This window comes from Phyllostomus hastatus, unplaced genomic scaffold, assembly GCF_019186645.2.
Source record: "Phyllostomus hastatus isolate PE091 unplaced genomic scaffold, TTU_PhHast_1.1 phas_contig_113, whole genome shotgun sequence".
Lineage (NCBI taxonomy): Eukaryota > Metazoa > Chordata > Mammalia > Chiroptera > Phyllostomidae > Phyllostomus > Phyllostomus hastatus.
The window spans coordinates 1,624,800-1,638,766 of NW_025333530.1; the positions used below are offsets into that span (position 1 = coordinate 1,624,800).

The 13,967-nt window shown below is 35.6% G+C and overlaps 1 protein-coding gene across 9 annotated transcripts in view; it reads left to right on the forward strand.

Annotated features, from left to right (window-relative positions):
- GRIA4 (glutamate ionotropic receptor AMPA type subunit 4) overlaps window positions 1-13,967 on the forward strand; it is a 384,719-nt gene that overhangs the window by 294,413 nt on the left and 76,339 nt on the right. For all 9 annotated transcript variants that reach the window (XM_045838595.1, XM_045838603.1, XM_045838639.1 and 6 more), the window contains one exon: window positions 12,307-12,465. In XM_045838595.1, the coding sequence (XP_045694551.1) occupies window positions 12,307-12,465 (159 nt within the window). The remainder of the gene's footprint in view (window positions 1-12,306; window positions 12,466-13,967) is intronic.

Genomic DNA, 13,967 nt, shown 5'->3' on the forward strand with positions numbered 1-13,967 from the left:
GAGATACTGAAATGCAGCAATAGACTATAAAGTCTTATTGTATTGTATTTCTTGAATAAAGTATAATTATGCTACTTAAGGGATTATCATCGAAATACTGAGAAATTTTGGTTTATCTTCTCCATTACTTTTAGTAGGTCTACACTCTGAGTGTTTTAATATAATTTATAAAAATATAAATACATATAAATCTTAAAACTTGTGTATTTTGGTATTAATCACTGTAAGACAAAGAAATCTTATGAGATATCTGCATTCACAATATTATACAAGAAAATTCTAGCAAACAGAGGGTTTTGACATCAATTCTTTCTAAACAATGGAATTCAGAAAAAGAAAGTCAACATGCTATACATTGTCATGCCATAAATGAATTTTTGACATTGCTAAGCCAATAAAAATGGTAATAATTAATAGTTATAACATCTTAATGGATATCACAGCATGTATTAAACAGCTTCAGTAGATGGCAGCATATTAGGTTATCTGTATAATGACTAAGTAACAATGTATAATGTAAAAAAGATGTTGCTTGTATTGCTCTCACTAAAAACAACCAGGCTTTTACCATATGTAGCTGATATTATTATAATACATGATTAGGTCAGTACTTCATACATATCTACATTATAATATAGCTTATTAATATGGATTCTTCTGAAATTCATTTGTCCCGAAAAACTGAGACTTTAAAAAACAGAGTGATTTTTGTTACATTGGGCCAATCAATAGCTACTTCTTGAGAACTATGTGCATAGAATTCCCACATGTGAAGTCAATTCAATATCAAAAGAAAGATTATGTTAACATTATACTTAATGTTGAAAGACTGAATGATCTTCCACTAAGATTAGGAATAAAACAAGGATGTGCCTCTCATCATTTCTTTTGAACATTGTACTGAAGTTTCAAGCAAGTGATATTAGGTAAGAAAAATAAATAAAAGCTGTCAAGAATGAGAAAAAAAGATTGATGTATAGAAAATCCTAAAAAATCTAATAAAAAACTCTAAGAACTAATAAATGGGTTTAGCAGAGTTGCAAAATATAAGGTCAATATAGTAAAATCTATGTATTTCTATATACTAGCAACAAACATTCTGAAAATGAAGTTAAGAAAATAATTCCAACCCTGTCCGGTATGGTTCAGTTGGTTGGATTGTCAACCCATAGACCAAAAGGTTGCAGGTTCAATTTTCAGTCAGGGCACATACCTAAGTTGTGGGTTTGATCCCCAGTTGGGGTGCATATGGGAGGCAAATAATCAATGTTTCTCTCTCACATCAGTGCTTTTCTCTTTCTGCCTGTATCTCTCTCTAAAATCAATAAATATACTTTTAAAAAAGAAAAGAATTCCATTTATAGCATAGCTTACGATTACAATATTCAATTAATGGAGCTACTACTTAACCAAGTCATCAAGACTGATTTAGTTGGAGGGATCAAGATGGAGACATAGGAAGCTCCTGAACATCCTTCATCCCACAGATGCACACATGGAGCAGTCCCTCAGAGAGAAATCCAGAGAGTACCTGACTCGTACACATCAGGCAACTAAAAACATAAACCCATGTCGAAATGGGTAAGAAAGTCTGAGACACATTCTCCATAAACACTATCCCTGGCACAGTGCCGTGCAATTAATTGTGAGAGAATCCCCAGCTTCCAACTTCTCCATGAAGAGTGAAGATTTGGACTACAAATTTAGCACCCTTGCTACTTACAATACAGACTCCCTCCAAAAAAAATATCTACCTCCTAAAGCCAATAAAACATGAATCCAGAAGGCCCAGGCAACTATGGAAAATGAAGAAGCCATTCTTAATGGGTACATGAGCACTCAATGTGGCTATCAAGATGGGCCTCAGGAGGGAGAAGGCAAAAATGCCCATCTCCAGTCTTATCCTGGAAGAGGATTGACTGTTTACATTTAACCTGCTGCCGAGAATCCATCTTCAAGGGTCTAGCTTCATACATTTAGGTGCTGGCTGTAATCCTCCATGGAGCCCAAGGGAGCTGGTGAGCATTTATGCCATTTTCTTTCCTCCAGCTTCCTGTAAATATAAAACCAGGTTGCCAAATTGCCTCTAGCATGAGCTTGTACATATGCCCACCTTGTGCTTATGCTGCCCAAGGGACAACTGAAGCTGATAGCCAACAAAGCTTGCATTCACAAGTCCCACAGGACTGTAGCAAACAATAAAGCAGATCTTGACACATAATGCATGAGAGTACTTGCCAAGGCTATCTCCTCAAGGCTCAGGGTAGAGGTGACAGGCAAAATGCCCATTTTCCAAACTTTTCTTAAATAGGTTTTACCACATACTTTATAAGCTGCTGCCTAAGGGCCAGGCTTATAATCACCTTGTCCTCTCTTTTGGGACACTAACAGAGCTTGGTACAGCCTCAAATACTGGAAGCCACTAAGAACAAAGAAGGCAGCTTGAGGAATCACATAGGTTTCAAAGGTGACCAGGAGCTTAGTCTAGACTAGTCTGCCCAAAAAGAGAGTTCAAAAAAACATTCATAAAGATGCTTCCTGGAGTCAGGAAAGCAACACACACACAAAAATGAGGATTTCAGCAAAGGCACAGAAAATATAAAAAATACCAACCACAAATTACAAAGCTGAAGAACATAATAACTAAACTGCAAAATTCAATATAGGACCAGCAGCAGACTAGATTAAGTGGAAGAAAAGATCAGCTAACTTAAATCCAGGACAGTGGAATTCAATCAGTTAAGCAAAAAAGAAAACAATGAAAAAGAGTGAGAATAGCTTAAGGAACTTAATGCTACACCATCATATGCATTAATATACACATTATAGAGATCCCAGAATGAGAACAGAGAAATAAAGGGGCAAAAAACTTGTTCAAAGAAATGATAGCAGAACATTTTACTAAGCTGAGGAAAGAAACATATATCCAGATCCAGGAAGATCAAAAATACCAAATAAGCTGAATCTAAAGAGGCACACTCTGAGATGCATTATAATTAAATAAAATAAAAACAAAGAGAACATTAAAATAAGTAAGAGTAAAGCAACTTGTTATGTACAAGGGAACCACCACAAAACTATCAGTGTATTTTTTCAGCAGAAATTTTACAAGCAAGAAGAAAGTGAGCTGATATATTCAAAGTGCTAATAGAGAAAAAAATTGTCAACCAAGACTATTTACCTGACAAAGTTGTCATTCAGAACTGAAATAGAGATAGTTTTCCCAACTAACAAAAGCTAAAAGAGTTAATCTTTATGAGTGACCTTACAAGAAATGTTAATGTTTCAAGCTGAAATTAAAGGACACAAATTACTAACATAAAAACATGAACATATAAAACCCAATGGTAAAGATAAATATATGGGCAAATTCAGAATACTCCAATATTGTAATGTTGGTGGGTAAATTACTTCTAATTCTAATAAAAAGGTTAAAAAATAAAGTCATGTAAAAGAATTATAACTACAATAATTTCAAATGGATACACAACATAAAAAAATGTAACATAAAACAAAAGCATAAAATGTAGGAGGGAATATTTACAATTGTAGAGCTTTTGTATGTGTTCAAAGTTTAGTTGTTATAAACTTAAACTGTTATAATTATAATATGTTTTATATAAGCCTCATTGTCACCACAAAGCAAAAATCTATGGTAGAACACAAAAGATGAAGTGAAAGAAATCAAAGCATATTACTACATAAAATCATCAAATCACAAATAAAGGAGAACAAGACAGAAAGAAAGGTACAAAGAACCTGTCCTGACTCGGACCCCGGCCTGCAGTGTCCCCAGTGTTATGGATGAGATACAAGATAAATTCACAGGGACTACAGAGTCCTGTGGAGGAAAAGGGACAGCACAGCTACTCTCTCAAAGGAGAGCACCCTGATCCTTGCCTTGACAGGTTTTTATTGGGTTTCAATTTGCACAGGAATACAGGTAAAGTTCATTAATCATTGTCAGGCAGTAAGGATCAAACAATAGATAGCATACAAAGAACTACGAGTACCTATTCTGAGTCAGGGTCTGTTAGCTAAAGGGCTACAAAACTTTGGGAAACAAACTCATTTCCTGCTCAGACCCTTACCATTTAAGTGAGAGCATTCTTAGCAAAGCAGGTTTCACAGGATTTTACATATTCTGTCTTAGGCCTGATCACCCTGGGAACCTGCCCTTTCCAGCACAGGGTTATACTGCCCTCTGTCATTGCTTCAAGCTTAAATCAGGCAGAGGAAGTAAGGCAGCCAGGATATTAGGAGACTTCTCACAGACAGAATGAAGACTCAGGCTTTGTCAAAGCCAAGGGTCAAGGGTCCATCACCCCTTTTGCTATAGCCCCCCAAGTCCTTCCTTGGGGCCTCCACATGATTGTGCCTGTCTTAGGTCATTCCCCCCTTGGGGAATCTTACCCATCATTGGCTAACTGATCAAGCATTGGGGACCAGTTATGAAGGAAGTAAAAGGAGCAGAAGCAGTGCCCCTGCCAGGGAGATAAGCTTTGTCTCCTTAGTAGCTTATGGTCTAAAGGTCGCTCACTCAGCCTAAGCCATGAGGGGGGGGGGAGGGTAACAGCTTCTGAAACCAAGCAGGGCAGTTCCCAACATTGTCCCATAGATGAAAAGGTCTTGGGTTCAATTCTTGGGTCGGAAACATACCTAGGTTGTGAGATCGATCCTGAGTTGGGGTGCATACAAGAAGGCAACCATTGGATCTCTCTCTTTCTCTTTCTCTTTCTCTTTCTCTTTCTCACTCTCTCTCTCTCTCTCTCTCCCCCCATTCCTTCTCTCTCTATAAGCAATAGGAAAGTGTTTTTAGATGAGTATAAAAATAACTTTTTAAATGGCAATAGTAAGTCAATTTCTACCAATAACTTAGATGTGAATGGATTACATTCTCCAATTAAAAGACATACAGTGGCTGAATAGATAAAATAAAAAAGAGCCAACTATATGCTGCATACGAAAGATTGTTTCAGACTTTAGGGCACACATAGACTAAAAGTGAAGGATAGGAAAAAAGATACTCTATGAAAATGGAAACTGAGGAATGGAGAATTTATACTTATATCAGAAAAAAATTAGTCTTTAAGCCAAAACAAGGGACAAAGAGATTCATTTATGATGATAAAGGAATCAGTTTATCAGTAGATATAACATTTATATTATATAATATAGCATAAATATATATCCAACATCAGAGCATCTAAATATATAAAGCGATTATTAACAGATATGAAAACAGGAAAAGACAGCAATACAACAATAGTTGGAAACCTCAATACCTGATAAACAATAAATAGATGACACTGAGACAAGATATTAGTAAGGAAGCATTGAACTTAAACCACTCATTAGACCACATAGACCTACAGACTTCTATAGAACATCCCATTCAACAACAGCATAGTGCATTCTTCTCAAGCACACAGGGTACTTTATCCAGGATAGAGCATATATTAAATTATAAAACAAGTCTTAATCAACTTAAGAAGTTTGGAATCATATCAAGCATCTATCTGAACACAATGGTGTAAAACAATAAGTCAACTACAAAAAAAGACAATGGAAAAATTTACAAATATGTAGAGATGAACCAAATGCTCCTGACAACCAGTGAGTCAAAAAATATCAAGAGAAATCAGAAAATGCTCTGACACAAATTAAAATGGAAACATAACAAACCAGAATATATGGAATGCAACAAGAGAAGTTCCGAGGGGGAATTTTATACCAATAAATACCCACATTAAGAAAAAGGAGAGGCATCAAATAAATAACCTAACTTTATAGCTCAAGGAACTAAAACAAGAACAAACTAATTCCAAAGCTAGAAGGGAGGAAATAAAGATCAGAGTGAAAATAAATGAAATAGAAACTAAAAAGACAACAGAAATCATCAATAAAGCTAACAGCTGTTTTTTTGAAAGATGAACAATATTGACACACTGTCTAAAACTAAGCAAAAAAGAGAGAAGACAAAATCAGAAAGAGAAGATACATTCCAACGGATACTATACAAATAGTAAGGATCTTAAGAAACTACTTTGTGCAATCATACACCAACCAATTAGATAACCTAGAATAAATGGGTAAGTTCCTAGAAACATACAATCCACCAAGCAAGAATCATGATGAAAATGAAAATCTGAACAGACCAATAATAAGTAAGGAGTTTGAATCAATAACCAAATCTTCCCAACAAAATGCCTAAGACCAGCTGGCTTCATGGGTAAATTCTACCAAACATTTAGAAAATAATGAAGACCAATCATTTTCAAATTACTCCAATAATTAGAAAAGGAGGAATGCCTCCAAACTCATCTTACAAAGCCAGTGTCAGCCTGATACCAAGTCAGAAAAGGACAATATGAAAAAGCAAATTGCAGGCCAATCCCCTGATGCATAGAGATACAAAAATCCTTAACCAAACATTAGCAATCTGAAGTCAACAACCCATTAAAAGGATCATACCCTCTAAATAGCAGAACTGTGCCTCAGGTCTAGGTGCACGGACATGCCCCATCCCTGATTCTTGAAATTTTTCTAAGATTATCACTGCCACTATCATTAACAATTGCATATTAAGAATGAGTAAAATTTACAAGAGATGAAATACTGCTGAACTCTTTCTTTTCTATGTCCTGTTTACGGTTTGTGTGCAGGTGCACATATGTTTTCTTTACACATACCCAGCATCTAGAGGTACTGGAGAAAGCACATGGTATCTCAATAGGTTAAATTCTACTCCAGAAATTTCCAAGAAATGTAAAGTCAGGGAAACTTTATCTATCACTTGGCTCACTGCAGTATGTTTCTCAGAGATTTAAAGAAAATTGCTTCCCTGCTTTGCCACTAGACTTACTCTTTTCCAATTTTCTGTTCACTTTGCTCCCTGCTATTTTTTAAAGAGAGATAAGAATGAGATCATGTCCCTGCTTAAACTATTTCATTGGCTCCAAGCTAAAAATACAGTAAAAGAATCCAGGCCCTTCATGAAAGGAAAAGACCTGTGGTCTTTCCAACCCTACCTGCTAATACTTGTCATCTCACCCATCCACAGAGCTTCTTTCCATTCTCTAAAAATGGCATGCTGCCACTGCCCCATTGCTCACCATCTTCTACTAGAGTAAGCATTTAAATCTAAGTTCCCTGCTGCTAAAATGCATTAGGACAAAGTATCTACACTATATACCTTAATGAACAAAGCCCTGTAACACTTAGCCCTGCTTAACCCCAGAGTTTCTTTCCCACTCCACCTCTCACATGTCCCTTCCAGAAACCAGACTAACCCCAAGGCATTAATACTGCTGCTTTGATCTTCCCAGCTTTAATTTATGTGTTGTCTACACCAGGAGGCACTTACCTTACACAGTTCTAATTAACAGCCACTTCTAGGAAGCTGTTCTTACATGCCTAATCCGCTAAACCTATTATTGGGTTCACATATCACCCTATACAACAATAGTATAGAATGCCTTCATTATTTTTTTATTCATGAAATTACTGGTTTTTTATTTTTTCAATTAATCTTTATTGCACTTTTCCATTACTGTTTGTCCCCCTTATACTCCCTCCAGTAACCACCACAATGTTGTCCCTGTCCTTGAGTACTTTTCCCTCTTTGCTCAATTCTCCCACCCCATAACCTCCACCCCATTAGCTGTGATTTACTCTCCATCTATGAGTCTGTCTCTGTTTTTTTCTTGTTAGATCAGTTTGTTTATTAGATTCCATGTAAGAGTGAAATCATATGGTATTTGTCTTTCTCTGACTGGTTTATTTCACTTGGCATAATGTTCTCCAGGTCCATACATACCGTTGCAAAGGGTAAAAGTTTCTTGTTTTTATGGCTGAGTAGTATTCCACTGTGTAAATGTTACATCACCTCTGTACCAGGTATTGTCTAACATTTTGTGGCTCAGCTGCAATAAGACATTAATACACTGCAGGCTCATTAAGTCAGGAATAATGTCTTTGTTGACCTTATAAAAAGGGCCCTCTCTAGCACCCTGCTTACATCACAGTATTATTTTGTTCCTGTAATTGTTCTAATTAATTCTCAAAATAGATGTTTATTTTACATATTGTAATTTATCCGAGATCCCAGGGATCCTAAGTCTCAAAACCAAGGTTGAAACTCTGTCTTATCTGATGCCAAATAATAAATAAATTTAAATAAATAAATTCAAAATTAGCAAACAGTTACATTATTACAAAGTGACCATACATTTAAACATCTCCTATGCCTTCTCAAGGGGGGATCTGGCCTTACACACGTTCTCTGTATTTTTATTTAAATCTTTCTTCACCCCTCCTCCAGCAGTCAGATGATTTAAACAGCCACCAATAAAGAGCAAGGAGGAACTGTTGACAATTGTTCCACCCGCAAGGCAAATTGTTAAAATTGTGCTATTTAGATTTTCAGTTTTTAAAATATATTCAGTTTACATCTGGAAAACACCTGGATTTGTCATAAAGAAGAATAAGATTATAGAATGCTTATAGTATATCACTAAAGATTAACTAAATCTCTTCCTTATCTAACTCTCACCAAACCACACACAGACACACACATGCACAAACCATTTATTCCTCATTTATAAGGTAGGAAAATTAAGACTGCAGATAGTAAAGTCCTTGTCCACATTTAGGCATCTGGTTAGTATCAAATGGGAACTAGAACTCAGTTCCCAAAATTTGCAGTCTAACACATTTTTACTCAAATGCAATAGCCCCACTTAAGAGACCATGAACTTGAAGACATTGCTTTATTTTTTTTCTTTGTGTTTCTTGTATTTTTCAACTTTTCTTCACTGAATATGTTCTACTCCACCAGCTACCTACTTTGATCTTAAAAAATGCATACATTAATCAACTTCTTAACAACCTATATTTTAAGTGTGAATTTAAGAGTGAATGTTTCTCATTCTACTTGACCTTCTCTTTCTGTTAATTGCACCAGAGCTGCCTCAATGATTTACATAACCAGTGAACCTGAAAGGCAAAACAGCACAGATGTTTTCTGAATTAGATACAATTTATGATATGATGGACCTATGTAGGTTTATATCAATAGTTGTCAGATTATCCGAAAGCCTATAATTCATGAATTTTCTTTTTCCCCTTTTCCCTCAGAGGATATATAAAAATGGAAATTTAAGGAAATCCAAATTGAAAGATATTCTTTCTGTAGGAGGTCACTAACCATTGTGACATGCAAGCTTTGTTGAACATCCCATTTCTACAAGTAGGAAGCCTCTTCCCTGTTGTCCTGGCTGCCAGACTAAGTGGCACTGTTTATTTAGGTACTTAGCCTCCCCTAATGTAGAATTACAATTTTATTACAATGTTATGGAGAACTTTCAGCTCCACAATATTTTCTGGGTAAAAACAGAAATCTCAATGACCACCTCAGTGACTGTTTATGAGAAAACTACTTCACAGTCTAGATCAGAAATTTTCAACCTTTTTTATCTCATGGCACACATAAACTAATGACTGAAATTCTGTGACAAACCGAAATATATATTATACTTTTTGCCAATCTGACAAAAAATTGGTATAATTTTGATTCATTCACACTGGACAGCTGTTGTGTTGGCTGCTGTCATATTTTTATTTGACAGTCTAAGGGAAAAGTAGTCTGTGGCTTCTGACTAATAGTCAGTTATTGCATATTTTAAAAATTCTTGTGGTGTGTGGGTTGAAAATCACTGGTCTAGAGCAGGGGTGTCAAACTCATTTTCACCAAGGGCCACATCAGCTTCACAGTTGCCTTCAAAGGGCTGAATATAATTTCAACTCCTTAACAGTTAAGGAGTAGTTACATTTACAGTCCTAAAATTATTTCGGCTCTTTGAAGGCAACTGCAAAGCTAATATGGCTTCCAGTGAAAATGAGGTTGACATTCCTGGTCTAGATCCTATAAATTTTCTATGTAAAATTATTTAAAGATATACAAAATGAAACAATATCATCTGTACTCAAACAGCCAAAGCTGAAATTAACTGAGTCAGCCACCTTTCATTTAGATCATAACTGGAAGGAGTTTATCATCAGATATGACAATATTCTTTTCTTTTACCTTCATCATAGCCACAGGATGGAATCAGAGAAATGTGGAATATTGTTTATCAGACTGTACATCAGGTGATTGTTCAGAAGGCTGCAGCTTTGCCTGTGCATTTTGCAGCTGTGGGGTAATGCTATGAAAGGAAGCTGGCCAGGCTTTGTATTTTAGCCTCTGCGGAAAGAAAATAAAAATGTCATCAATTAGCAACTAATGCAATAGTTGAATCACTGTGGCTTTTAGAAAACTGAAATCATTTGCTTGCCTGTGGGTTTGCCCTACATTCTTGTAGGAGCAAACAAATGTTTGACTGACATTTTACTAGCTGGAGATTGATGGACAGTGTTTTCCTTATTTCAAAAATATAGATTTGCTTTCTGTCATCTAACTTCTTCCCACTGAAATGAGAATTTTATTGATGAGCTCTCCAAGGAGCTGGCACATATTAGATGTGAAATAAATATTTGTTGAATGAATTAATAATAGTATTTACTGAATTTGAACCAGATGTGCTAACTACGTGAACATCACTATTGTCATTGTCCGTGTGGGAAGGGGACTGAGGTGGGCTCAGAGCCTGGACCGTTTTCCTCAGCATTACCACCCTGCCTCTCCTAGGGATATAATGAAAATACCAAAGTTAAAAACACACATATTTGTATAACAATACACAGGAGCATGGGATTAAAAAGGTAAACTCAAGAGTTATCTTGGCTCTAATATATGTTTGCTGGGTAAACTTGAATTGTGTTGCTGTAGCCCACTGAGCCTCAGTTTCCTTACTTACAATGTAAGGCTTATAATAGGACCTACCTCGTAACCTCATTATGAGAAATAAACTAGATCATTTGGGTAATGTGCTTAGCAGAGTGCCTGATACAGAAACCCAGTGTCAATATTAGCTATTAGTACACACTCCTGGGGCTTTCCATAGCGACATAGCTGAGTTGCTGGTAGACTGGTCTATTTCCTTTTAGGTAGCTAAACAGTAATGTGCATGTATTGGCTAGTAAGGCAAACTTCTTTGTTATTAAAACAAATAAACAAAAAAAACATAAGTTTTCAAAAACATGTGTAGACACATTCGGAGAAGTGGCAACACCAAGTCGTCTTCTTCTCCCTGATTCCTGCACTGATTCCTGTTATAACTGCAAGGTCCCTGCTGCTTATTTTACTTTCACTAAAAAAAAAAAAAAAAATCCAAAACATTTTCTCTTTGTTCCCACAACACAATCAAATCAAATTCACTTTTTCAAAGGAAACTTTACTAAATCTAAGAGAAAACAAAGCAATACAAATACAGGTATAAAAACCCATGTTCCTGTGTGTGTTTACTTGTCTCTGAGCTACTATCTTTGGTTTTATTACTCACCCCCCTCACATGTTTTATTATTTTTTGCCCTCTTCTTGTCATGTTTATGTTTTACACTTTGTATTGCATATGTACTTTTGTAAGTCACCTTAAATACTTTAAGGGGTCAAAACAGGACCAGGTATAAAACAAACAAGATAAATGGTAATAGATAGGTAGGTAGGTAGATAAATAGAAAATAACTTTTCAGTATTATTAAAATTCAGTTAACTTTCTCTAGACCAAAAGAAATAATACCCTTCCTTTCCAGCACCTTCACTCCCCCTACTGGACACCATCTTTTTTCCTACCACACAGGAGTCCGTGAATGGTCAATCTTGCTCTCCTCTCTTCCACTGCCATTTCCAAGAATCTCAAAGGCTGTGGTGACTGAAATTATCAAAGCTTTTACCCTCCCTGGCTCAGATGATCAGTTCTATCTGCTTTTAAACTACTTTGTCACTAAACTGCACTGCTAGACTCATAATACCGTGATACCTTGGCAGTACCTCCACATAGACACATTTCTACCTCTACCCAGAGAGCCATCATGTTCTCAACAGGCAACTTTTTGATGATGTCATATTCATTTCCTATATCTATCCCTATGTTCTAAAAACTGCATTCAGGGGAATTTAAGAAATACTTGTTAAATTAAGTCCAACTGAACTGAAAAGCACTTACATATTTGTCTCATGTTTTAGATTTTGAAAGGCAGAATTTAATAGCTAAATTGACATAATTGTATCATCTGCCTGTTTCTAATCATCACGTTACTAGAAATCTAGTTATATATACATTTGTTATTAATTTGTTATCATTGAAGAGCTAAGATGTATAATAGTGAACTGAACTTAACAAACTGTCATATTGATTTTTATAGGGATTCAAGGATATTTCTCTTGAAAGGTTTATACACGGTGGAGCCAATGTTACAGGATTCCAGCTGGTGGATTTTAATACGCCTATGGTAACCAAGCTAATGGATCGCTGGAAGAAACTCGATCAGAGAGAGTATCCAGGATCTGAGACTCCTCCAAAGGTATTTGTTTGTTTTTATCTTGTGTATGTTTAGTATTTTTAGAGTTTAAAATAAAAAGCTCATGATGCAGTTTTTCTAGTAATATTTTGTCAGACACAGTGTGGCAGGCAGAAGCATTTTGTCACTATCACAATGTTGCACAAGCCACTAATAATTTCTAAACATCTATACTTGAGAGTAGAATTAGTAGTTACTATCTCAAGCAGTTAACTATTATTATTATTATTATTATTATTATTATTATTATTACTTTATATATGAACTTCCATGGATGATATTGTATGCTTTTAAAAATGCCTTTGTTAACTAGAGATTTCAATTTCAACAACATTGGTAACTATACCAACCAGGAAAAGAAAACTGATTTAAGTGAATATATAAATTAGGAAATTGGTAGAATGTAAAATATGCAAGCTTCTCAAAAGTTTATCTTTCAAATGAACAGTAAAAGGCCAGGTTGTTTAATTTTTTTCAACAGATGTTGTAGAAGTATGTTATTGGATTCAGCAAAGGAAGCTGGTAAATTTCTGATCATAAGCACCTTTTTACTCACCTGAAAGGATACATGACTTCCTTGGAGATCGTGTAAATAATGGCATAATATTTCTTAAACTCTATCTCAGTGGTTTTGAGCTCCTACATAATGTCATCATCATTTTAACAATCTTTACTAACCTCTCATTGAGAGTGTATTCTAGTAAAAAAAAATTCAAAAGGAATTCAGAACTTGAGCCAAGAAAACTACAGTCTAGTGTCAGAGAGTCTCAGTTTTTCCTGCCCTATTAACTATGTAATTTCTCCTCTGTAATATAAGAATGTGGCTAGTTATATTATCTTCACTACTCTATAGAATGGAATTTCAAAGCAAAGCATTTACAAAGTGTCCACTGTGTGTCAAGCACCATAATACAACCCTTTGGTTTTATAGATTAATGAATGCAAGATATTAGATGGCTATCCCTGCGTCTAGGACAAGTGTGTGCAATTCCAGGCAGGGATCAGATCACGGGCTTCCTGAGTTGCAGACAAATGCACAGTCCACTCTATTGAACCACTTCTCATGCTCAGATAACATGTATGAAAAACATCAAAAAGCCAAACAGTTTTTCAAGATGAAAATCATCTTTACAATTAAAAGGAACTTGAGTGTTTTGGTTTCTCTATTGCCTTCCAGAGATAAATAATGCCAAAAGCTCAATTATATTGTGGTAATACACAAAGAGAAGATTGTAAAGCCTCTTTTTGAATACCAATCTCGATGGTTTGCTCTACAGCATATTCCCTTCACGCTGTCATCAGTCTGTGAAGAGACTCTCTTCCTCACGAGATACTCTCATTTCTTCCTTCATCACACTTTGTCTTGTCAGACTGTGATTTACATCCGCATTTCTTCTGTAAGCCATCTGTTCAAGTTTTTGTTACCTTTGACCTCTAGTAACTAGAATGGGCTTCAAATTTCTTGGTAGAGTTCTGTACCTCTTTGTGACTATTTTTGATTTCAG